General features: G+C 36.2%; 1 protein-coding gene across 1 annotated transcript in view; it reads left to right on the top strand.

Annotated features, from left to right (window-relative positions):
• Nucleotides 1-27,409, top strand: part of LOC109056116 (membrane-associated phosphatidylinositol transfer protein 3-like) — a 73,000-nt gene that overhangs the window by 26,733 nt on the left and 18,858 nt on the right. The window contains exons 4-10 of the mRNA XM_042739609.1: nucleotides 6,640-6,710; nucleotides 6,800-7,020; nucleotides 17,205-17,394; nucleotides 19,452-19,559; nucleotides 20,798-20,970; nucleotides 23,330-23,487; nucleotides 23,620-23,790. Coding sequence (XP_042595543.1) covers nucleotides 6,640-6,710; nucleotides 6,800-7,020; nucleotides 17,205-17,394; nucleotides 19,452-19,559; nucleotides 20,798-20,970; nucleotides 23,330-23,487; nucleotides 23,620-23,790 — 1,092 coding nt within the window. The remainder of the gene's footprint in view (nucleotides 1-6,639; nucleotides 6,711-6,799; nucleotides 7,021-17,204; nucleotides 17,395-19,451; nucleotides 19,560-20,797; nucleotides 20,971-23,329; nucleotides 23,488-23,619; nucleotides 23,791-27,409) is intronic.

The raw sequence follows: 27,409 nt of genomic DNA, 5'->3' as shown, positions 1-27,409 counted from the left end.
TCACTGTATACTGTGTATGGTCTTCTGTGTCATCCGCGCCACAAGGATGTGCTGTTTCTATGTATATTTAGCTTTGATTTGAAAGAAAACAGTGCATCCTTGTAGCGCGGATGATACAGAAGAGCATACAAAGCATACGGTGATATGGAGAGACACAGAGGAGACTGTTAACAAAGGAATTTTTGAATAAAGTTGTTATTTTTGTTTTCTTCGCTTACAAAAAGTGTTCCCGCCGCTTCATATAACCCAGATTGCACGTCTAATGGCAAATGGAGTATTCTGATGATGACTTTCATACCTTTTATGGACCTTGACACTGTTATTTACTTGGCAGTCTATGGGACAGTCACAGGCCTCCCGGTTTTAATCCAAAATATCTTAAATTGTGTTCCGAAGACGAACAAAGCTTTTACGGGTTTGGAACAACATGGGGGTAAGTGATTAATGACAAAATTTTCATTTTGGGGTGGAGTAACCCTTTAAGATGAATAGTAAGAATTATGGCCTGGCCCTTCATAATGTTGGTTATGTATGCTATTCAAATCTTCGAAGAAATAAAAAAATATATAATAATTTTGTCTTCAGTACAAAATTTCCCATCTTAGCTTTATCTATTATGTCTTGGATTTCCTATTTACCCAGAACTCTATTTATTACATTACATTAGATTGAATATTTATTGAATTACGCTAACAAAATACTGAAGAAGAAGAAAAAGAAATCATGTTTTCAACCATGTTTTCATTTTTTGATGATGGTACTTAATAGGAGTATTTTGTAAGTCTAAAATCTTATATAATTTATCACATATCTAATATTTTATTATACTTTAAAAGAAAGTTATGAAGGTGCCTTTAATTTTATTGTATTTTTTTGAATATAAAACCTATAGTAACTCTTTTTTTTGGTTACAAACCTTCAGTAACACCATCCTTACACTGGACAATAGGTGGTAAAACTAATTCACTCCTATTATAATCAACAAAATTGTTTCCACTTTAATGTGCTCAATAGTTAACAGAATACATTATAGTTTTAACAGATTTTTAAATCACGCTGTGAGTGTACCTCAATACAAATGTTACATCTGAATATCTAGTGGCTGACACATTTCTGTCCTGCAGTGGGAGATGAATGCTGTTGATGCATCTAGCCAGAATAAATGAGCTTGTTCAGTGTTAACACTACACACCTGTTGTGATGTGTCCTCACAGGTTGATGTGTTTCTATAGTGTGAGGGTGTGAAGGCGGAGAGACAGGGATGGCGGTGGACAGGTGTTAGACCTGGACCTCTGTCATGCAGCAAGGGTGCCCAGGCTTAGCCACACACAGCATACCAACGTACACACAGCAGAGGGTACAGATGCTCCAGGCCAGTCACTCCACTCACATACACAGACTGGTGGAATTCAGCTTTTCGTTGTGAATTTGCGGTGATATATTTGTATGTGTGTGCATGTATGTGTGTGTGTGAGAGAGAGAGAGAGAGAGAGAGAGAGAGAGAGAGAGACAGAGTTTGTGTTTTGCCTTCATATTCTCTCATTTGAGAGGCTGAGTGCTTACGTCAGATTGTTGAATGTATTTCCACTGAACATATTGCTGTCTATGTCAAATTTGACAAGAAGCTGGAAACTGTTATTTTTAACTTTCTGCACCTGGGATTTGGTACAGCTTGTTGTGTTCCCTGGCAAGCAGATGGTCAAAAAATGTCTGTTCTGCTCTTCCTGAAATCGCCCACTTTTCCCATGTGGCAGTGACACCAAACTCATTGTGATGTGTCTCACAGTAATGCATTGCAAGTGACAGCCTGTAACTGTTTCACAAATGTCAATCACAGTGTGTTCCATTCAATCCATTCAAATACCGCTTGGAACACCGTACATCTCTGATTTGGGGTGTGTTTGTATGTTTATGTCCAACACAATATTCAAAGCACAGAGTTACTTTGGGTTTTTTACCTTAAATAAAAATGTAAAACAAAAAATAAATAAAACCATGGTGTTACTATAGATTTTTGCTTAAAAAAAAATTATGATAAAAGAAAATTGGTACTCAAAGTTTATAAATAACATAATATAAAATCAAAACCTGATAGTATTTTCAGTATTTCTATTACAGTATACGTATATGCTATAATTATGAAAAAGCTTCTTGTTTTCAGGCTTGTTCCAGATTTAACAGAAACTGGGAGTATTGGTCTATTTAGCTTAATAAATTGTGATTCCAGATGTGTAGAGATAAATAACTGTTTTTTTTTTTTCACTAAAAACAATATAGTTTAAAACTAAAAAATAGAAAAATATGGTTTAACTTCTTTCATGTCTTGGTTTTGTTTTTTCTTCATCATTTTAGCATTTAGGTTACAGTTATATTATTTTCATATATTATAATAATCTATTTATTTAATTACTTTGAGTCATCTTGTGGCCGCTTTGGAAGTTTGCTGAGGCCCCCTAGTGGGCCCCAGCCCCCGGTAGAGAACCACCAGTATAGGTATAGTGTGAATTTAATATACTTTTGTTAACCAGATACCATAAAACAAACAAAAAACAAAACAAACAAAAAAAAAACAAGCACATTTCTAAAGCCTGTAAAATCTGCGAAAAAAAGAAGTATTATATAGCTTTATGATTTAAGCACTAAATCCTTTTGGCCTTGAGTTGGCCTTTTTTGCATCTCATCTGCAGAATCTCAACTCATTGGTCAAACCAGTTATATTCTGTGTCAATTTTTGCATTTTTGGTTCTCTATATGATCCTAATCATCTATATAATTCCTAGCTCTCTTCAGTTGAGTTGTACTCTTCACTTCTCTGTCCAATCTCTTCATGAGCTCATCCAATCGCCTGCGGCCGCTGTCAACCCAGGTGTATTTTTGGCAACACTTTCATGTTTATTTCCACTTTAAATGCATATCTGCATTCTGAACAGCCTCCTCTCGCTATCTCTATCTCTTTCAATCTCAATCTCTTTCACTCTTTTCTCTCTGTCTGTCCCTCTGTTCTCTTGTTGCTCTCTCATTCTCTGTCTTTCCTTGATCTCTTTCTCCTTATTTCTCTCTCTGTCTTGATGCTTCACTACTTGGGATGCACCGAATGTTCGGCAACCGAAATTATTCAGCCGAAAATAGCACAAAAAGTTATTTCGGTGTTTGGCTGAATAAGCGAAAAGACTGAATAAATTGTACCGAACAATGACGTGACGCGATCAAATAGAGGGGTGCGCTAATGCAGCAAACATGTCTGCAGTGTGGAAGCATTTAAAACTGTCCGAAAGATGCAAAAATCATTACAAGCACCAACATCGAGAGACTGCTTAGCACTGAATCTGCATCTCATGTCTCCGATGAGAAGTGGAAGGGTGGTTGTTGCTGGTTACTGTATGATGATTGAGATGGCGAAATGGCCTTAAACAATTAGTGAATAAACTGTAGAACATTATGTTTTCTAATACACGCACGATTTGCACGAGATTGTTAGACAGGGTTCAAAGTCCAAAGCGAGATGAAAATCTGCGCTGAAACAGTGTTACTCGTCAGTTGCTCAGTAACGTTTTTATGCATTTTTACAAGACATTGCTTTGTTGATATAATGTCTGCTAGAATGTTAAAAATGTTCATTGTTAAGTAAATATTTTTAAATAGTTGTTTTTTTCTTTGAAAAGCAAAACAAAACAGTAAAAAGCTAAATCTGGGTATTTAATTTATGCAATGGTGGAAAAAATTGGCAAAATACATGGGGGGAAAACGCAAAAAAAAACGTGTTCGGTATTCGGGCTTTGGCCCAGTGTTTCATTTCGTTTGAATTTGGCCAAGATTTTTCATTTCGGTGCATCCCTTTTCACTAGACCATACTGACCAGTCCTACCTTAGCAACTGTTGCCATCCATCAGATTATCAAACAAGCTTTTTCTTTTGGCAGGTCATTTGTGTTTGGAAAGTTTGCAGTTTTAATTAAAAAATATTGTAGATGTTTTTGTTGGTGAACACAAGGTAGCACTGCTGTATTTTCTTCCTATACAAATATTTCCATATGGACTTTTGTAAATATCTGTCATATATTTGATGTCACATGAAAGTCAATAAAATGCACAGCTTACAAATGTGGGCTTACAGCTTTGTTCAGGTTTGCCTGGTAGAAATCCATGTTTTGATTGACTATATGATTGTGGAATCAAAAGGAGGAACAGGCTCAGTCGCTGAAGGAGCAGGTCTACTTATTGGTTAATTTTCTTTTTCTTTTTACTTAGTTTTGCTCCTCTGAAAGAAGAGAGTTGTTGGTTAGATGTTACGTATTGCTTGGAGAGGTCAAATCTTTCTGTCCATCTCCTTTCTTTCTCTGTCACATTCTTCACTGCCCTCCGTAGTTGTCTCTCTCTCTCTCTCTAATTGCTCTGTCTTTCTTCCTGTCCCTTGAATCTGTATTTCTCTACAGGATGCTATAAATCAGGGGTAGTGCTGGATGACTGCGCTGCTGTGGGAAATAGAGGACATGAGCTAAAGCAAGAGAGACAGGCAACTCCAGAGCAGAGTGAATAAGAACAAACTGTCCCCATTGCATTTATATAGAAGTGACATTCTGGACCAGAGGGTGTGAGGAATGGGAGGGGGAATCAATAATCTTGTCATTTCATTGTCCTGTGATTATTGCTTGTTATCCTTTTTCTCCATCTCTTTGCCATTGCTTTCTCACCTTTTGAGCCCAATTGAGGCTAAACTGTGGGAGTTCCCAGCATTCCCTGATCTGCCACTCTGGACAAGAATTAAGCTCCTACTGTGGAATTTCATTAACACACAAAGTTCACCATCTATCCATCTTTCTGTCATTCTGTTGGTTAATCCAGCTATGGTTCTGTTGATCCTTCTATCATTCGATTTGTCTGCCTTTGTCTGTCTGATTGTCTATCCTGTTTTTATTTCAGTCTGTTTATCTATCATTCTATCATTTAATCTATCATTCAGCCAGTCTGTCTGTCTTATCTAATTCAATTCAGTTCAATTCAATTCAATTCAATTCAATTCAATTCAATTCAATTCAATTCAATTCAGCTTTATTGGCATGAAAAAAAACATTTTGCATTTCCAAAGCATGCATAGGAACAGAGAACATACAGTATACAACAGTGTTATTTGGAATAATATAGCAATTGAAATAACATTTGAACAAGTAATATTGAAAGAATTACATTAAAACAAGGAAAAGATATACATATATATGCATACATCTATCTGTCTATCAGTCTGTCTGTCTGTCTGTCAGTCTACTGATCGATCTAGACATTTTATTACTTTTATTATCCATATATATGGCTCATTATGTAAGCTGAATTGGTCTGTGTCTTACAGCATCTGGAGAGGCAGTCAGACAGGTAGTAGTAAGAAAGTGGCAGTGAGCCTGATAATGCTTCGGCTGATTGGCAGTGTGTATACAGTGTTAAGCACAGGAGAGAGCACAGCTCAGCACCCCGGCTGTTTTCCTCATGGTGCGACTGTGAATGAAAGCTTGCAGCTGGGATGAGCACAGACTCTCACTATTGGGAGTCGGTACAGCTTTTCAATGAACGCAATTGCTCCTTGGAGACCCAATGATTTAGAAGTGAATGAATATGCCATTAAGAGAAGCAGTCTGGTCTATCATCGGCTCAGTCTGTTTGATGTCATAGTAGCTTGGGGTTGTTATGACATCATCCCGGTGGTTCAAATATGTGCCAGTTCCCACGCTTGGATATGAAAAGGATGGATTATGAATCAATGCTGTGTTTGTTTGTACAAACTCTTAACATGCTCTGTTTTCGAATGGCGTTTTGTCATTACAGAATGATGGGATTGAAAAAACACCTGGAGTTTGACAATATGTTGAATTAGTAATGTGGAAAAGAAAACAAGAAAATCAGCTATTGTTATTCATAAGTTTGCCATTGACAAATATATGTGTCATGTTACCTTAATTTATTTATTTATTTTTCATTTTCACCTTGTGGATTGTGAGTTTCCAGCATTTTCCCTCTAAAAGCAGGTAGACTGATAAAAGGGATTGACAAGGCATGGACACAAGCTCCATGCTGACAGAATGACTGGAGGCCAGCCAGAACAGGAGCGTTAGATCATGAGAGTGTGAGAATGAGATGGCAGAACAGAGCGGGAAGCTACAAATAGAAAAAAAATAGAGCGCGGAATGGTGAAGGTGGGGTGTAATGACTTTGGCTGAAGGCCAGCGGTCTTATTTGGAGATTCAGAGACACCGAAAGGCTTTTTGTTGGTTCTGTTCACTTCCTCTTGTGTGTAATTTGTTACTTGGTTTTGTTATTTTTGTATGACACCAGCCAACATCCAAATGAAGGGCTTTGTCTGATACAAATCCCAAGCTCTGTCTGTTTCCTATTGACGTGTTTTGAAATATGATGGTACCAGTATGTGGCTTTGATGATAATGCTACATTTTCTGTGTCATCTTATGAAGAAAATAAATGGAAGGTAAAATCATTAATGAAAGGGGGATGAGTGGGCTTTGTAGGATCAATAATCATTTGTGGTTCTGTTTGCTGTGAATCTGTGCAAAGTGGCTAAAATCACCTTCTCTCTCTCTCTCTTTTTTATATATATCCCATTTATCCATCTCATGCTCTTTCCTTAATGGGGTCAGAGAATCTGTACCGTGTGAGGAGGCCAAAATGTGTCCCACAGACTAGCATTGACGGTTTAGAGGAAGCTGAGGTAAGATGATCTTTTTGAATATTCAGTGTACTACTGCTTTCTTTTCTATGATATTGTGCCGTGACCTTTCCATGTCCCTTGTTCACCAGAACAAATGTCAAACGCATGTGCTGGTGTTGGTGGTTCACGGGGGAAACATACTGGACCTAGCGGGCGGAGACCCAGGCGCGAAGAACGCAGATGTAAACACCCTGTCCTCAGTGCTGGAAAAAGTGTCTCAAGCTCATTTCCAAGCTGCAGCTCAGCATGTCGTCATCAAGTTGGTGCCATGCCCGGCCGTATGCGCTGAGGCCTTCTGCCTTGTGTCAAAGTAAGTAGCTATTACTGAAAGCCACTTTTAATGACCATGTTTTTTGGAAATGGGCCATGGTATTCTTTGAAGTTAATACCATGCATGCTAGTACCTGATACCATTACTGTTTCCTTCCAGCAGTACTATGGCTGAAAATCCTAGAATGGAATGTTTTGCTCTATTGTGCATATACACTATGAAGGAGATGCCACATAATTAGAAGTTTTGCTGTGATGTCATTGGAAAACCCTCAGGTGAAACTGGCTAAAAGAATGAAACTAGTTTTTATGGGGAAATGCATGCAGATTCAGTCATTGGGCAGTCTTGGGAGTTGGTTTTATGAACTAGCTGAGCAACTCGACTTCAGCTGAAGAACATTTGAAAAACATTTTACAAATTTATGTCCTTAAATAAGAGCCCATTGGCCCCCTGGTGCACCACTGTTCACAAGTTTTGGGTCAGAAGATAAAATAATGTTTTTGAAAGTCTCTAATGCTCACCAGGACTGCATTTTTATGATCAAAAATACAGTATGCAGTATGTGAAATATTATTTAATAATGATATTTATTTTTTGAATATATTGTAAAATGAAATGTATTCCTGTGATGGCAAAACCTGAATTTTCAGCAGACGTAACCCCAGTCTGATTTGCTGTTAAAGAGACATGTCTTATTATCAGTTGACAACTGATAATAAAATGTTTGTGGACACAGTTTTTCAGGATTCTGTGATGAATAGAAAGTTCAAAAGAACAGCATTTAGTTGTACATTGTACATGTCTTTACTTTGATCTTTGATCCATTTTTTTGCATCCTTGTTGAATAAAAGTATTAATTTCTTTCAAAAAAATAAACAAACAAAATAAAAGCTCTTTACAGACACTACTCTATTAAATTAAGTAGTTTTTAATTCTTTTTAATTTTCACATGGAAAAGTCCACAAGGGAATGCAGTATTTTTTACAAAAAATAATAATAATAATTTTTAGATGTTGCAACCCTTATTTATACAATAGAATTTCTGTATTAAAGTTATTAAAGAATCCAGTGACAATAACCATTTAAAATTATTTACAGAACAAAAAGCAAAAAAGTTTAATCTAACAACATTTAAGAGTATTTTACAAATTTGTGTTCCCAAGTAAACCCACATTTGCCTTCTACTACAGATAATTTACAAGATTAAGGAGAATCCATGAAACATTTATTAATTCCAATGCCTTTCGCACAACATCTCTTCATCTCATGCAGGTAGAAAAGAGTGCAGATAAGATTCAAAGCCTAAGCTTACCGTGATGAGACATAATGAATTTAGTCATCCCTCTATGCTGCTTTTCGTTTATAAGGGATGAAACGAATAAGTGGTAAGAAGACAGCCCCAAGTAAGCATGTAACGCTAATGCTTTCTGTGAGAATCAGCCTTTATAATGAACAGACTCCCTTTAAGCTTTGAAACCGGATCCATTGCTTCAAGAGCTCAGTGGCTCAGGGCTCTTCTGAGGGATTTTTTTCTATAGATTTTGTGGCTTTTTTTGTGTCTTTGTCATCACCTGGGTGAAGCAATGAAGATGGAGGAGCTCCATAGAGTCAGAAAGGGTCTTTGATCACATGATCACAATCTCTGCCCACTCCCATGGTACACACATTAAAAAAAAATGTCAGTCATTGGCGTACCACAGAGATGGCTAACATGGTAAACCCTGTTCATGAGTGACATATAAACTGCATTTGCTCTTTTGCTGTGGTTTTATGGTACAGTGGCTGTAGCTGCAGTGAGTATTAAACTGACCTGAGCAAAGGACAAAGGGATAGATGCAGAAACCATGAGTAGTTTTTAGTCTATCTGTCTGCGTTTGTCCAGTGCTGAGAAAGGGGGATATAATAAAAGTGATATAATAAAGAACAAAAGCCTACTGGGAGAGACTGAGTAATTGTTGCAGGTAATAATCGTGCTCCCTGGATACAAAATACACACAAACACACACCCTTACAATCACACAATGAGGTTTTTTTTCATAAACACAACTTCCTTTTGCTTCCCACAGGATTAATGAAGGCATAGGCGGTCAGTTTACTCGTTACTTAAACCAAAACAACATTGGTAAGCTCTGGTTCTCCAGGAAGAGACTTGGCTGATTTGATCTCCTGCTGAGATCTGGCAGCTTGTTGGAGAGGACTAAACAATGGGGTGAATCTACGAAACCTGTCCAAATCACATTTCGCTCCAAAATCAAAACAACAAATTAAAAGGATATTTTGTTGAAGTAAATATTTATTTATTTTGCAGTTTGACTTTTTTTCAGATTGTGCATGAAATGTATATTTTAATTAATATATGTAAGTAATTATATTCATTTTTAATTTTTCATCCTTCCTGCAGCCTTCTTTTTTGACTTCTCACGTTTTTCTTTTTTCATAGCCGTTTTTATTAGTTTTAATTTCAGTTGTTGCTGCCTTAATTATATATCATTTTATTTCAATGAAAAGTGTTTTACTGGCTCAATTTTCTTTATTCATTAATGTTGAGGTGAAATGTGACCTGGACATGTTTTTGTGAGAATCACTCAGTTAATGTTCACTGCTCTCTCCCCCTTGACAGACATTTCAGATGTAAACAGCTCGCTGCTGTGTTTTGAGCCCCTTTTATAGTGCACACATCTTTTTTCAGTACAGCTGCCATGCGTGTATGTTCTCATTTCCTCAGTTTAAGAGCTTTGGGAATTGTCTTTGAGACCTGTGGTGTCCTGTCAAGCCATCGCTGCTGATAATGATTTTCCTCTTTTAATGAGATGTGCTTACAGATGTGGCTTTACAGTGTGTGTATGAAGCAGCGACTCACACACACAAGACACTCACACATGCATTAGTGTTTGTGGAAAGGAAGCACACAAAAGAAAAGGAGGGGCGGAATGTTATGGAGCTTTGTATTTGCCACCTCTACACAGCATTTCCAATTAGCAACTCTGGTAAAAAAGCTTCCACATTGATTTTCTCTCACCGACGCACGGTGTGCAAGTCAATTCAATACGCGATTCCCAGAGTAAAACAATTTGGGGCTCTGTCACAGCTTAGATGGGAAGAAGGTGCACACTGATTTGTCTCTCAAAAACAGTACCACCTGTGAGTTTTGGTGGTGTAAGTTTGCTCAGTCTTCCTCTTGTGCTTTGGACCTAGACAACCTGTAACTCCTCGTTAGACTTCAGCCTGAATCTTTGACTATTTAAACATTTTATTATGGGACCAACTAGTCTGTCGACAATTTATGCTTCTTTAGTTTGCTTACTTGTGTCCTACTTTACATATATACATCTCCAGTTTCATTTTGCTTGCACAAACTGTGTGTGTGGTGTGTGTGTGTGTGTGTGTGTGTGTATATATATATATATATATATATATATATATATATATATATATATATATATATATATATATATATATATATATATATATATATACAGTACAGACCAAAAGTTTGGAAACATTACTATTTTTAATGTTTTTGAAAGAAGTTTCTTCTGCTCATCAAGCCTGCATTTATTTGATCAAAAATACAGAAAAAAATTTAATATTGTGATATATTATTACAATTTAAAATATTGTTTTTAAATTTATTATACTTTAAATTATCATTTATTTCTGTGATGCAAAGCTGAATTTTTAGGATCATTATCAACATGATCCTTTAGAAATCATTCTAATATGAAGATTCATTAGCAAAGTTGGAAAACATTTCTGCTGCTTAATATTTTTTCAGAACATGTGATACTTTTTTTGATGAATAAAAAGTAAAAAAAAAAAAAAAAAAGAAGCTATGTTTTTAAAATATAAATATTTTGTAAAAACAATATACACTACTGGTCAGTAATTTGGGGTCAGTAATATTTTTTTCTTTCTTTTTTTTTTAAAATAAAATCAATACTTTTATTCAGCAAGAATGTGTTAAATTGATAAAAAGTGATAGTAAAGAAAATATATTATTAGAATATATATTATTAGATTTTTTTTATTCTTTTGAATAAATGCAGTTCTTTTTAACCTTTTTATTCATCAAATGTATTAGACAGCAGAACTGTTTCCAACAATCATAATAAATCAGAATATTAGAATGATTTCTAAATGATCATGTGATAGACTGGATGTTACATGTGACACTGAAGGCTGGAGTAATGATGCTGAAAATTCAGCTGTGCATCACAGGAATAAATTATTTTTTAACAGTATATTCAAATAGAAAAATATTAGTATTTTTTATAATAATATTTCACAATATTACTGTTTTTCTGTATTTTTGATCAAATAAATGCAGGCTTGATGAGCATAAGAAACTTCTTTTTAAAAACATTAAAAATAGTAATGTTTCCATAATTTTTTTTTTTTTTTAATCAGTATATATATATAAAGAATAACAAACTGTCAGTCTGTGCATTGATATGGAGATTTGACTCTCCAGTTTCATTTTGCTTGCACAAACTCTCGGTCTGTGCATTGAGATGGAGATTTGACTGGCTGTTACATACTTATGTCAGTGGCTGGCGACAAGTGACTGTCAGTGAGTCACTGAATTGCACAATTAGCCGATTTGTTAAAAGACTCTGATACATATTCATTCAGGCAAAAGTGAGTCATTGAATTGTTCCCTTAACTGACTTGTTCAAAAACACTGATTTGTTTAAGAACAAGGTATTAAACCATTCCCTTGATTAATTCATGATTGAATGAGTCATTAAATCATTCACTTAACTGATTTGTTTCATGATTCTGATTCATTCAGGAACAAGTGAGTCATTGAATCATTTACTCAACTGATTTGTTCAAAAATACTGATTCATTCAGAAATGAGTTAGTCATTAAATCATTCACTTAACTGATTTGTTTCATGATTCTGATTCATTCAGGAACAAGTGAGTCATTGAATCAGTTACTCAACTGATTTGTTCAAAAATACTGATTCATTCAGAAATGAGCTATTCACTTAACTGATTTGTTACATGATTCTGATTTATTCAGGAACAAGTTAGTTACTTACTCATTCACTTGCTCGACTACTGCCCACCCCCCCCCCCCCAAAAAAAAGATACTGACTCATTCAACAACAAGTAAGTGTGTTGCCTTTGTTTGGAGCTACTTTCATTGGCAGAGCAAAAACAGACAAAGCATATTGTGTCTAAAATGCAAGAACTCTAACCTTGTAAATATCGCATATTTATAGTTATGGACTTTTGTTTATAGCATAAACTGGTGTAGGAGATAATATATCAACATTGAAAAAAATTACGCCCTTCAACTTTAAGACAAATTTAGAGCTGTTGTTATAAATTAATGGATTGTTCGTGGCAGATGTTAGCTCCCTGACATCATGGAAAGGATGAGGAAATATTTACTATTTACCAATCTTATGTTGATTGAGTGATAGAAAGATGTAGCTTTCAGATAAATATCTTTTATCTGAGCCCTATTGGCCCTAATGGTTGGAAGAGAGATCTCATTAATGAGAGCTAATGCATTAGAAACAGAAATGAGATTGATAATGAGATAGATGCTCCTGCAAATTAGATCTTCAAACAGATGAATTTCAGCTTGTGTTTTTGCAAGAGGTTTTTTGGCAGTCTAAAGGTGTGTTATTGATCAAAACTCCTTCCTCTTGCCTTCCTCAGCTGGAGCTAGGTTATTTTGAGACCCAACAGTCATCGCCTGAGGAGCAGACTAGCAGGGAGTACAGGGATCTTCATTTGCTCTGAGTAGGCTTGGAAGGTTTTGTCTTTGAACAGGGGTCACTTCTGCTAGTGTGAGTCATACTAACATCATTAATGAGGGTGGTAGAATTAATATGTTAGGATTAGTAAGACATTAGATTGATGGATAAATTCTTGTGTTATTTATTTGCACTTGATATTCATAAGAGAGAGTTAAGACTGTGGTGTTATATACAGAATTTTCAAAAGCAACGTTTTGAAATATTACAGCTTGTAATAAATGTTTTCTATTTAAATATATTTAAATGTATTCTAGTAATGGCAAAAAATGAGTTTTCAGCAGCCATTACTTCAGTCTTCAGTATCACATGATCCTTCAGAAATTATTCTAATATGCTGGTTTAGTGCTTAAGAAACATTTATTATTATCAGTGTTGAAACAGTTCAATATTTTTGTGGAAACGCTGATACTTTTTTCAGGTATATTGATTAATAAATGGAAAGTACAAAAAGAAAAACATTTATTTGAAGTAGAAGTATTATGTAACATTTAAAATGTCTTTACTGTCAATTTTGATCAATTGCTGAAAGTCCTTGCTTAATAGAAGTATTAATAAAAATTAAAAAAAAAAATAATGTCCATTTTTGGACATGTAAAATGGTAACACAATGGTATTATTTTGTATCTAAATGGTAATTCAGTACCGTAACAGATTTCAAACTATCCTAATTTTATTATCCGCTCTCAACAATGTACCTTTGTACTGCTACATGCTTTCACTTTTTGCATTACTGCAGGCCTTTGCTTGTTTAAATTCACAATTGCTAGTACTAAGCTAACATTTTCTTGTACAAGAGCTTAGTATTCACAGCTTAAGGGAGGGAAACTAGATGAACATCTGATCAAAATTTTATGGCAAACAGGAAAGTTCAGTGTTCATTCTCTTTCTTCTTCTCTCTGAATTTCCTTGCAGTTTCCTCAATAGCTTTTTTTCTGGTGAGATTTCTTCTTTACTCCCCTCAGGTAAAGAGTGCAGGCAGTTCAAAGATAAAGACATTTTTTGACAGACAATGGTTCTTAAGATGCCGTTTCTACTACGGACATGAATAACACCTCAAATCATGCTGCTTGTTGAGAAGAGGTGTGCTAGTACTTTTCCAAGCAATTTTACTTTAAATTTTCACCTTGCAGAGAAAGGCGCAGACTTACCTTCTAACTGAAGTAACCACCTGGCAACCACAGAGAACACTAAATCAGTGCTAGCATCCACCTCGAACAGCCTAGCAACAAAGTTGGCATGTTAAAACAGATCAGAAAATTGCATAGCAACCACCCAACACAGAAAAACAGCTTTGCCTAGACCTAATGGTTTCTTTCTGGCAAACGTTTTATACATTACATGTTTCTTTTTGTAACTTAATTTATAATTACAGTTTATCATTGTTATTTTTCTTACTATAGCCATTTGATTTCATGAAGGACAGCCATTTCTAACAGCCAGCAAGGCTACACTTAAGAGCTATGAGAACTAAAAAGTCTCAGAAAAGACTGTCATTACTCTTAAAAAAAAATGGCAGGTTGTTAGACTTCATTACCCAGCCTGCCATATTCATATTAGTGAGGTAATCAGCACCCCAGCAACAATGCCAGCTGCTAGCATGGGCCAAACATTAATTACAGACTGTGTAAATAAATAATGAATCCGGTGAGGGGCCATACTGAGAGGTTTGGAGGTGCTCTTTGAACCCTCTCCTGCTGTGGAGCATGTCTAACAGGGCTGGCCCCTGGTCTGCAGGCTTGTTACTGTAATGGCTATGTCCTTCTCCAGTTCATGTAAACATAGCAGGAATTATTGTTCACACTGGGTCATAGCGCATTAGCCTAGCCTTGTAAGGAGTCAGGGTAAAGATCAGTGGCCAGAATGCAGTTTGGAGGAAATTTTAGAGAAGAAAAATAGCAGTAGATTATTAACAAGAAGGGGGGAAAAAAGCAGGCTTTGCCTTCCTGTGAGTAAGATGCAAATGGGACCTGCTTTTGTGTTGCACAGGCAATGTCAGTGAAGACTGATTACAATGAGCTTATGGGTTGTCATTATAATCAGAGAAGTGACTTCTCTGTGACTTCCTTCACAGCCCTCCTAGAGCTACATAGTTTTCCCAGTCAAAAGGATGATAAAAGGAGCTTCACTACATTTTCAGGTCTCCAGTAGATAGATCCATTTGTTACTTGCTCATTTCCACTTGGAGGCTTCTCCTTCAACAGTCATTTATCACCAGTAGCCTGTGCCACACTTCGCCAAGCAGCAGCCTATCACAACTACACTCCTGGGAAGTTTCTTATCTTCGCTCTGCACATCACTGACATTTCAAACCAGAGTTTGGCGCCATTCAGATTTGAAATGAGAATGCCTGTTAAAGTCCAAATCAAAACTTGATTTCACATTGGTTTTGTATTGAGGCAGCAAACGGGATGTGGAATCGCAGTTGAAATTTAAATGTAAAGAAGTTGAATTAAAATCATTTGAAATTCTAACTTCTAATTGTAAGTGAAGCCTTGTTTAAAAGTTCTGAAAAAATATTTAAAGCCTTAAGGTTTGAATGTTTATAGGCCTTGCACATGGATGGATGGATGGATCTATGGATCGACAGATAGATGGGTGGATCTATGGATCGATCGACAGATGGATGGACAAACTATTCATTACCCAGAATGCCTTACCTGTGTTGTGTTTGAATTCTTTTTTCCCCGCCATTGACGAGTTATCTCGTCATTTAGAAGACAACGCTTCCCCGCCATTGACGAGTTTTTACGGCTTTTCGTGTTTTCACTGTTATACACTCGGGGGCGCTATTAGACATCTTTTGAACGAGTACAAAACATCCCGAACAAAAACACGCGTGAACAGATGTATATGATAAATAATGTGATCATCAGCAATAGACAGCATATAAATTAAAACTGCATGATGTTATGGAGTAAAATGATGATCCAGGAAGTGGTATATGGCTGTGCAAGCTTTGGAGATGTTGATGGAAGCGATTTACTGGATTTATGCTTTGATAATCGTACTGAATATTATCCAGATGTAGTTTTTATTAAAAATGTGATTTTCTCACCTTTTTGCTCAAAATTATAAATTTTTATGAAACCTACCTATATTCAAGTGTTGATAAAAAAAAGAATGCTTTAAGCTAGAATAAAACAGATTTTTTGTTTAAAAGTAGCATATTGAATTGCATATTCAAATATTCATACAGCAAAATATACTGTAGGCCATCAAATTTTAGTGAAAATCATCAAAATTGCTGGTGGTGCCTGGCAACTTTTTTCAAAAATGCTGGTGGGGAAAGAGTTATCAAATTTAGAATTTTGCACAATTAGACCACTTGGTGGTGTGTTCTCCTCAAATAGGTAAAGCTCTTGCCCCAATCCTGGCCTGGGCTATAAAAAGCCTGTACCCCTCCATCATTAGTCCTACCACCCCAAGCACTGCTGTCTCTCTGTCAGAGCCTTCGGGGCGCTAATCACTGTGCTTGATCGATGGCTCTGAGGTTAGCACAGCTGTTCAAGGTGACAATGTTAAGGCAGGGCAATCTTTCAGTTTTCTCTTTATTTTATTCTGTGGACTCATGCAGTGCAGCATGATAAAGCACCTCAGGCTTCTCCGCAATTCTTCTTCTCACATTGGGTCATCGTCATCTCTCTGACCTGAGTCATGCATTTAAATCATCTCTGCTGAAAACCTTTTTGCTGTGAATTGGAAAATGGTAATCAGTTTCTAGCTGGTCTAAAATGGTAATTAGTTGGTGTACAGTGGTCATTAGCTACTTAAAGCTGGTTTTTAGTAGTATGAGCTTGTCTAGCAATTCTAGCTGGTCAAAGATGGTTGTTAGCTGGTTTAAGCTGGTTATTAGCCAGTCAAAACTGGTCATCTGCTGGTCTGAGCTGGTCATTAGGTGGTATGAGTTTGTCTAGCTACTCCAGTTGGCCGAAGATGGTCATTAGCTGGTTCAAGCTGGACATTAGTTAGTGAAAACAGGTAATCAGCACTTCAGCAGTTCATTAGATGTTCTGAGCAAGTCATTAGGTAGTATGAGCTAACCAGCTACTGGTTGGTTGTTCTAACTTAAAGTGTTTCGGCTGGTTTTGGAACATAGTAGCTGGTCATCCAGCTAATGTCCAACTAGTACCAGATAATGACCAGCTTGGATTGGCTAATGACCAATTTACATCTAGAAACCAGCTACCATGTTCCCAAACACAGCTAACATCTGAAACAGATTTTCCTTAAAAAGAGTGATCAGTCATTTTGACATGAATGAGTGGCATCAACTTAAGTAAGTACTGGGGCACCTGCCAAGCGTCCAGTGTTTAAAAACTTACTGATGTAGTTTATGGTGCATTTAATCTTTTAAAGTTCAGAAGGTAGCAAAACAAAAATGTCTTGTGTCTGATGCTTTGTCAAAGGGTCACCAGTTTGGATACTAACATGCTCTTCACTTCCACAGTCTGAACCCTTATAGCTATGACGAGAGTTGCGTGTCCAGCAGCGTAGACCATCTACCTCTGGCCGCTTTACCTCTGCTCGCCATAGCTGCTCCGCACTACCAAGACGCCGTCGCGACCGTGATCGCTCGGGCCAACCAGGTGTACAACAGCTTTCTGCAGTCTCCAGAGGGACAGGGGTTCACGGGGCAGGTGAGTTCAGGAGCACCCATCAATCTCAAGGTGTGCTCACATTAGCAACATTTTGGTTTATGCATAAAGCTTTGCTTTCACAGAAGTCCCAATCAAACCAAGCAGCTTACTTTTAATTAATGCAGCATTAAATACTTTTTCACCCTTGTGCAATATTCACAATTGTGCACATTCCTATAGAACAACAGTCAGGTTTCAGAAGTCAACAAAATCCATTCATTTTCTCCATAGAGAAGCTGATTGATTTTTAGTGAAACTAATAACTGATCATTAAGTGGGCATTTAAAGACAGGCCTGTTGTGAGCTCCAAGGTTAATTAATGGTATATGCTTTTGTCGAAGCCATGATTTTGCATTAATTTAATTTTTTTTTTTTTTTTTTTTTTTTTTTTTTTTTTTTTTTTTTTTTTTTTTTTTTTTTTTTTTTTTTTTTTTTTTTTTTTTTTTTTTTTTTTTTTTATTTTTTTTTTTTTTTTTTTTTTTTTTTGCCATGAAGGTGTAAAGAAAATTCCACCAATCAAAAAGTTGCTGTGAGCAAATTGTGAAAAAAAAAAAAAAAAAAAAAAAATATGACGGGGAACACCCACTCCCATGAATCACAACAAATTAATCAATCAAGTCAATCTTGCTATGCTCTCAACAACTTTGGAAGAATCGTGGTACCACTTTACTTAAAGCCTTTATGTATAATGTATTATAAAGGGTTATTAAAGAGTGTAATGCCTTATAATTATTCATAATGTGTGTTGTAATACATTATACTGTATCTTATCATATACCTAATTTAAAATGCATAGTGTAACAATGAATTGATAAGTGTTATAATGTATTAACTGTGGTTACAACTATTTATTAGATTGTACTATGCACTATAAGGTGCATTACAAGGCATAATTAATGCATTAAAACTACTTTTATAATGCATTATACATAAAGGCTTTAAATGTTACCAGAATCGTTTTATATTTCACCATTGTTCAATTATGTTAAATATATAATTTGCAGTGTTTCATGGGATTTTAGTTGTCTGCCCTTATTAAAGCTGTTAAGTAAACAGTGTTGTAAATTCTCTCCTTTTTTGTCAAATTTCCAAGTACTTTTTTTGCTTTAAATAAAAATTTGTAATGTGATTCACCTCCTAGATGGTTGGTTTGGATCATGGCTTATAATGCTTTACCAAAGACCTTTTAAAAATAAAGACGAATGGAAAAATACCAGTAGCATGGGAAAAGTAGGCAGGACCGTTGCCCTCTGTTGAAAACATACAGTACTTTGTTTTCGGAATTTTTCAGTGCAATGGTAAATGTGGCTGAGATTTTAGTTTCAGCTCTGAAACCATTTTTGGCTATTTTTTCGTAACAAATGAGATTCGGCCACACAGGCAGATGAGGGTGGTCCCTGATTTGTATTAGGAAGGCAAACTGTACAGAGCAGCAGTGGGAAGGGTGTGTGGGTCTCTGGCAGGGAAAGTGACTCATCAGTGATGAGTCATTCAAAACAGACGAAAAGGAGGGAGTCTTTCCACTCGTCTTACTCCATAATCTCACATGATTAATCCAATAACACACTCCTGTCAATTTAGAAGGCACAATGATTTCCTGAAGTGGTGACTACAGTTTATGAGCTACGTGTCAAGTGTTGACTCTCTAGGGAGTCGGACCATTCAAATAGTGCTTAAATAACATATTAGCCTTCTGATTTGGGGAAAAAATTAGGGTGCTTTTTGACAAAGCATAGCGTTGTAGTTCATTTACAGCATGCCACAGGCTCATCAGTTGTTGACACAGATAATTAGCCCTGTGGATTTGTTTGTTTGTGGAACATCCATACATTATTTGAGCTCACCATAAAGATGTTCCTCAACAGCAAACAGGAAAGCATAGAGTTGCAGCTGTGTTGTTTCTGTACGATTAATTAAATGTGTTATTGACTGTCAGGCTGCCCTGTAGATTGAGCTGTCATTATGCAATCCTGAGATTTGCCTGACAGTGTTGATTGCATGGAGAAACTCTGCACTGATTCTGGTTGAATTTGTGTGCGTGTGTGTGTTTTGTACAGGTGTGTTTGTTGGGAGACTGTGTGGGAGGTGTGCTGTGTTTCGATGCTCTCTGTTTCAGCAACAGCCCGCGACACAGCAGCCGACAAAACAGCACAGAGAGCTTAAAGGTATGTACAGAAACACTAAAACACACCTGATTAGGGATACACTGTTGACAATTAAAACAGATGCCACATATTACACAAAATATATTACAAATAAAAAACTAACAACTAGAATCCGTCATTTTTGTAATGCTTCAAGCCGATTTAGGCATCACAACTTTATAAAGTGCAATATGAAAATAGATGTAAAAAGTGCATACAATGAAATTCGCAATCAGCTGATACTGATATGTTAAAATGATATTACATTTAACAGTGATATTACATTATTCATGCTTGTAATGATGATGATGGCAAAGAAAAAATATATGTACCACTTCACAATAAGATTCCATTTGTAAACATTAGTTTACTACATTAGTTAACATGAGCTAACAATGAAAAATACTTCTAAAGCAATGAATATACTAATACAAGATATATGTTTTATTATTGTGTGAATCGGCTAGTTTTCAAAATCAAACAATTGGGACACTTTTTGTAATTGAAATGAATTGGAAAAAGTGTCCCAATCAACCAGAATTCACCCTACTCTTTGAAGTCATGACTGCATTACAATATGTTGTTTTAAACACCAAATATCTTACTTATAATAACTTCATTATATTTTACTTATAACGTTATTAGAATTCTTCATTAACAATTATTCAGTTATTTGTAATGTTAAATGTAAAAATAAAATAATAATAATAATAAAAATTGAAAGTAGTTTCAATGTAGAGATACTTTTTGATAGTAACTTTTGTAGTGCAGCTAGCTACTTTTTCAGTAGCACTGAGTGTTACCAAAATAAATAAAGGTTAAAAAGTTGGTAAATAGTACATGCACAATGAAATGCCCAATACTGACTGATACTGATAAATTAAAACATCTTAAATCTTGGCTAATAACAGATTGACATAGTTATTCTATCCACATCATAGCTCTGTACTATAACTCAGAATGTCGATAATTGTCTCAATTGTGTTTATTTTTTATCTTTTCAACCCTCTGAGACAAAGTTGATAAAAAAACATCACTGAGAGCTCATTTAAGTCTTCTGCGCTATGAAAGAGCAACTTCTGAGCAAATTCCTGTGGGTTTTCCTATCACACTACTGTGATCTTCAGGGAGCACAGAACAGCTGTCACATCAGTCACACCATCCAGACACTATACTTTAGTGCTCATTTATATCATTTGCACATTTATATAAACGATGACTCTGTTCAACTAGCTGTTTCACATTTTCCACACGTTCAGGATAACCCTGAGGTCAGTCCGAGTCTGAGCTCCAGCAAACGTCTTAGCAGGAGCAACATTGACTTATCTGCCCCCAGTGAGACCCGCAACAGGAAAACTCCACTCAGCCGCAAACAGAGCGACTCGTTTGATGGAGAGTCCTCTGGCAGCCAGCACCACCCATTCCTCAGCAGGTACTGCATACTTGAAAGAACACACACCAGAATTTTAACCTGCTTCTAGAAGTGTATCTATTACAATATTTTCTCCATGCAGAAACAATATCTGAAGAGTGTCAAAGTTGCTTTTGATTTTGAGTAGTCTGACATATTATCATTGGTGTGGTCATTTTTTTGAACAATGGCAGGGAGAATTTCTTAGTATTATCTATGCTTCTATATAATATACTTCTTTTTTGTAATAAGAAATCAGAACAAGATTACCCAGATGTGTCCCTCTGGACAAGCCATCCATATATGTCATATTTTTTCTTTAATCCAATTTATCAATATTGGCTGCTTGATGGCATGTTGCGTCTGTCTGCAGTGCTATTAATAGTCCCAGCTGCAGTCAGTGTGCGAATACTGTATGAGAGATTGAAGCAGAAGTTGCTCAATGCCACAGCAACAAAGGACCAAATATCTGACTGTTTATCTTCTAAATGATCCTATTAAGGTATTGATGTGGCAAGAGAGATTTCTCTGCACTATTGTTGTTGTAAGTCTCCAGCAAAGCTTTTTTATTAAAACAGTTCCTGAATATTGCTGTGTACAACAATAGAATTCCATAACCTCAGTTATAGCTAACAATTTATGTCATTGTGCATAAAATTATATATCAAATAAAGTAGTATTCTTATGTAGTTTCGGATTAGGGCTAAGCTGTGTCATGTCAAGGTATAAATTGAGTCACTGGGGAATACATAAACTGTTTTAAATAAAATGTGAGCACAAATGACAATAAATAAAAATGTACTTTCCCATGTTCTGAAGTCTTGAATCCCATAAGCCAATCAGGAAAAATTAATATTATAATCTGGATATTTGAGAGTACTGAAACATTCTTGGAAAATCTTTATTTAAATGCTTAATTTTATTTATTTATTATTTTGAATATAAATGTATTAAGTGAAACAATTTTTACATGTTAATTTTTACTATTAAAGTTTAATATTTTAAAATATATAATTTAAAATATAATATATAGTATTATACTGTAATTTATAGTGTAATATACTGTAACATAGTATACTGTAATATTCATTTTATTGTAGTAACATTTTCAGCATTTATTTTTACTTAGTATTTCCTAGTTACAATGTGTGCTATCACAAAAATGCTTAATTTAGTAATTCAGCCTAATATGTTGTCAAAATGCATGTTTTATATATTGGTCATCAATTCATCAACAAGCATCAACAAGCCCCCTTTTTTGTATGTTTAAATGTGTGTGCAATAAATTTGCTGTTACATAAAACTTATTTTATTTGCCATATAGAAAATACAAATTTTGCTAAATTATTTTTGCATTTAAGTAGGTTTTTTCCTATACAAATGCTGGCTTAAGGGCACCATGATGCTGGTTTCCTATTGATGATTGATCTACCTTTTCATTACCAGCCCTTACAATGCAAGTTATCTTGTCATAGGTTTTTATATCTTGCACCTTTGTTCAGTCACTAAAGGGCCGCTGAGAGGAGTACTGGACAAAAGCACTTTTTCTCACCCAGGACTGATAGCGCTGGACCTGAGGGAGACTTATCACTTAGTTCATCCATACCCCTCAGCTCTACTACATTTCACTCCCAATCATCTGTCCCCGGGGTCCTGTACACCCCATCCTTTTCACACTTTTCACACACAGTCTGAGGTGAGATAGCCAGTCAGAGTCTTTAAGAGCTTTTCTATCATCGCTCCTAGCATAATGGTAATAAAGACAAACAATGTGCGAAAACAGAGTGGAGATTTGAAATGCAGTGAGAACAGTTGTTGACAGTCCAACAGAAAGATTCTTGCTGTAATCCGTTGGGGTTGAATATGATTTTATATCAGGGTATGCACATTTTTTGATATCTGCGAGGACAGCTGTCTGGGAATTCTGGAAGGAATAGCTCACCAAAAAATAAAAATTTGCAGAAAATGTACTCACCCTCAGGCTATCCAGGAGTTTCTGTTGAAGGCATTATTATGAATAGAGGACTTGTATTTTAACCGGAAGCAACAATTTAAATTTAAAAATGCACATTTTGATGGGTTTGTTTCTTACATATATGCTGCTTTTTGCTTCACAAGACAGAAATAGATGAACTGGATTTGTGTAGATTACTTGCAGATTATTGTGATGTTTTTATCAGCTGTTTGACTCTTATTCTGACGGCACCCATTCACTGCAGAGGATCCATTGGTGAGATGTCCTGAATGGCCTGAGGGAAATTCAGAGAAAATATTTGTGTGGACTGTTGCTTTAAATAACTCCCAAAATGCCAAAGGCAACAACTACGTGGCATACTGTAACTTTATAAGTAAATGGCATCTTTTGTGTGTGTGTATTTAGTCTGATACAGGATGGAACAGACCTGAGACCGAGCAGCAGCACCAGTTTAATGTTGAATCCAGGTCGCTTTGACTTTGAGGTGTCGGATTGTTTTCTGCTGGGTTGTCCTCTTGGATTGGTGCTTGCAATGAGACGCACTGTGCTTCCAGCTGTCCAGGGTTGGTGTGGAAATTCTCCAATTAATGTCAAGGGCGCATTGTCCTCTGTATACACTTCTGTTATGTTTTCTTCCTCCTCAATCATATTCACAATTAATTTTGACATCTTTATCTGTTCTATTTATCCTGCAGTGTCTCAGCTCCGGCCTGCATGTTCACAGATCTTCAACCTGTTTTACCCCTCTGACCCGTCGGCCTCTAGACTCGAGCCGTTGCTGCACTCCCAATTCCACAAACTGCCTCCGTTCCCTGTGCCCCGCTACCAGCGTTATCCACTGGGAGACGGTCGTTCCAACCTTATCGGTGAGTGAGATATCCCGTTGAGAATCAATTATACTGTACGCCGCTAAACCACATGCACAAATAAAGTGCAGTATTCACTCATTTATTCCTTTTATTATGATTCATAACTGCTTTATCACAGTAATGTGCTTATCTTGGTTTGCCAAATTGTTTCTGTGTGCTATTTTGAGGAATTATTCTGGTTTGGCTTTTAACAAGGTTTTCTGGGGAAGAAACTACACTGGATTTTTCTACGACTTCCTCCTTTCCCAGACATATAACTGCTAACCTGAGCAATTCTGTGCCCCCCTTTTGTCCCCCTTACATTCTTTTACTCCCTGTCAGATTCCCTGGAGTTTTACCAAGTTCTGCAGGCTGGTGTCTCGCTCTGTAATGAGGTCCTGATTTATTTAGAGCATATTTTATCCTGCTTTGCAGACATATTTAACTTACATGTCATCCATTTTAGGCTTGTTCTATATTCTAGGCTAGGCTTAGAACTAGGACAAATATTATTGAGCTAATGATGTATCCTTAAGAAACATTTCAATGACAGAAATAACGAATCTGGCTAAACTAGTGTTTTAGTATTTTTCATATAATATATAATATAGTATTTATTAATATTTTGAATTAGCTTTTAATTTTAGTTTTAATTTAAGATTTAGTCATTTGATAAATTTTAGTATTTTAAAGCTATTTCAGTCAGTGCTTGTATTCAAGTTTGCATCTAGTACACACACACACAAACACACACTAAATATTTTTCAATGTCATTTCAACTAACAGACTTTTCAGAAGATTAAAAGATGAAAATTTATTCAAAAACAAACTGAAATAATGAATAGTAAACACATTTGAAAATGCCTAAGGATAATAATCTGAAGGACCATAACTCCACTTTAAATATGATGTGTAAATGAGCTGTTTTTAAGATCATTTGACAGGAAAGCAAATGCATACAGTATTAACTGTGAAACCTTTACAACCCTCATCAACACTCATGCAACAGAGACAGGCATCAGCCATTGAGAGAGAACAGTCTGAGTCTCACAGGAAATGTGACACTGACTTTTAATTACATCAAGTCTCACTCTGCTGATCATAAGCGAAGAATGTCACAATATTTGTTAGATACCGAGGCGTGGATGTGTCTAATTTAATGCATGCACACACACACCGCACACACATGCTCTGTTTTAATGCAGTACTTAATGATTGCCATCCTAATGGAGTATCTCTGGAGCAGCCTCCCATGTGTAGGGTTCTTTCATTATGAATCATTACAGATTTACTCAGCGGGCCTTTAATGTGAAAAATGTATCTGATATCCATCTGTTTTCGTGTTTATGCTGTTCCTGTGCATTTTGATTGATTCATTTCATTTGCCGGCTGACTGAGAATCCGGAGCCATTTATTTCAAGTAGCTGGAAACTGGGGACCGCGATCCCAAATCCATATGTGAAGCGACATCATGGAGTTCCTTTTCTCATTACACAGAAGAACAGCCTGATTCTTTCCACTGAACTCTTTATTCCTCTCAACTCCGCATTGCCTTCAGCCCCTCATGCCCAGAGCTCATATACCACCTCGCCCTCATCTCAAAGGTCCCTCGTGTTATTCTACAGCATAGTAGTAAATGCTGTGCCTTAGTCTTCAATCTTCTCAGAGTTGCCCAGTCGTTTTATAAGTCATGCTAAGCCAGTATTTTGAGCAAGACCTTTTGCTCAGTTGAGCTTGCTTTTTGTGTTCCAGTGCGGTGTCCTTTTTTTTTTTTTTTTTTTTTTTTTTCTAAAAGTTGAATGTTGCACCTTGCCGCTGCCGTCTTTTTGTTTTATAAATCTCTTAAGCTCAAGGCTGCATTTATTTAATTCAAAATAATTATATCTGAAAGTAGCTGTTTTCTAATTTAATGTATTTTAAAGTGTAATATTTCCTGTGATGGCAAAGCTAAATTTTCAGCAGCCATTGCTCTAATCTTCAGTGTCATAAGATCCTTCAGAAATCATTATAATATGCAGATGTTCAAAAAACATTTCATTTCATTTAAAAAAAACTACATTTGTACTGCTTAATGATTTTTTTGAAACCCTGATGCATGTGTAATACTTATGAAAATGACTTTTATTTCAGGATTCTTAGATGGATAGAATTTTATAAAAAGCAGCATTTTTTGTAACAGTGTAAAAGTCTTTACTGTCACTTCATCAATTTAATGCATCCTTGCTAAACAAAAATATTAACTTTTTTTTCTCAAAATTCTTACTGATTCCAAAAATGGAGGCACACGTGCACTCTAAAGATCTGACCACACCACATTGATGTTGATAAAATGTATCTATAATTTTGAATAACTTTTAATTTGCTGCATAATGGTCACATTCTGGAGCACTGTCACATGCTCCGATTTCTCCTTCCTGCTCCAATTTCCCTGTTTTCATGTACTGTATCTCTTATCTCTATCACTTTCCCTCTGTTGCTCATGTATCACTTCTCAGGTATAATTAAATGGGTGACTCATGAACTTAGAAAGTGGCTATTTAATTGTATGCTTTCAGTTATTCTCCTTAATGTATTATCATTGCATCTGTGCTTTTTAGCTGTACACAAGTCAAGTGTTTGTTCATTTGTCAAACTAATCTCTCACCCAAATGTTTTCGTCAGTGTCGTGATCACACCAGAATATGCTTGCTACCATTTATATGCATGCTTCATCTTGGTAAGAATGAGTGGGATTGTTGTAAAAAGCCCATCGCTCACTTAACTAGATAGCTTTGGTAACACTAATGAACTCTGTATTGAAAGTGTGATCAGTCTCCCTGCCTGTTCCTAATGTCTGCATATAGAGCAGTCGTCTTTCTCTTTCCTGTGTTCATCTGGGTTTAGCGTAATGGTGCTGTCTGATTCCAGTCCACGCTTTCTGAAGAGAGAGCTCCTGTGAATTTGTATTCTGTAGCTGGCTCCAGGGCCTTTAGTGACATGAGAAATTAAGCAGCGTCCTGTGCCCGGCAAAAACTCCTCGGAAAAGGTCAAGCTGAGAGACTGTGGGGGTTAACTCTGCAAAACTGTACCCAGATAGGAGAGTTTGGCACTCTGGAGCATTTTGCAGTTTGTGGCTACACTTGGAGCGGGCATAAGCAGATTCTGAACACGCCTTAGCCAAGCTCTCAGAGATGTCAGCATGACTGGAAAGCAATAAAATCGCAGAGGCTCTTTCTGATGACCAGCACTGATAGGGCTGCCCTTGCTTAGAATTCACACCTAGCATCAGTATCGTGCTCTCTGTCCACCAGCCCTCATCCCTGCTCGTTTCCAAGCCATCCATTTCCCCTTTTCCAGACCTCTATTACCAGGGTCATACCAATCATTATAACTCGCCTCATCCCTTGTTTGGGAGGGTGGGGTAAAATGTGTCAGTTCATGAATGACAAACTGAGCATAATTATGATTACGAAAACATTGAGAATTGTTACACATACATTTTTATTATTATTTTATCTCTATCTATCTATCTATCTATCTATCTATCTATCTATCTATCTATCTATCTATCTATATATATATCTATCTTTCTACATATACATATACATATACATATACATATACATATACATGTGAGGGGCCGTACAAGCCATAATTC

The sequence above is a fragment of the Cyprinus carpio genome, chromosome B15, assembly GCF_018340385.1.
Source record: "Cyprinus carpio isolate SPL01 chromosome B15, ASM1834038v1, whole genome shotgun sequence".
Classification (NCBI taxonomy): domain Eukaryota; kingdom Metazoa; phylum Chordata; class Actinopteri; order Cypriniformes; family Cyprinidae; genus Cyprinus; species Cyprinus carpio.
This window is presented reverse-complemented; position numbering and strand designations above follow the sequence as displayed.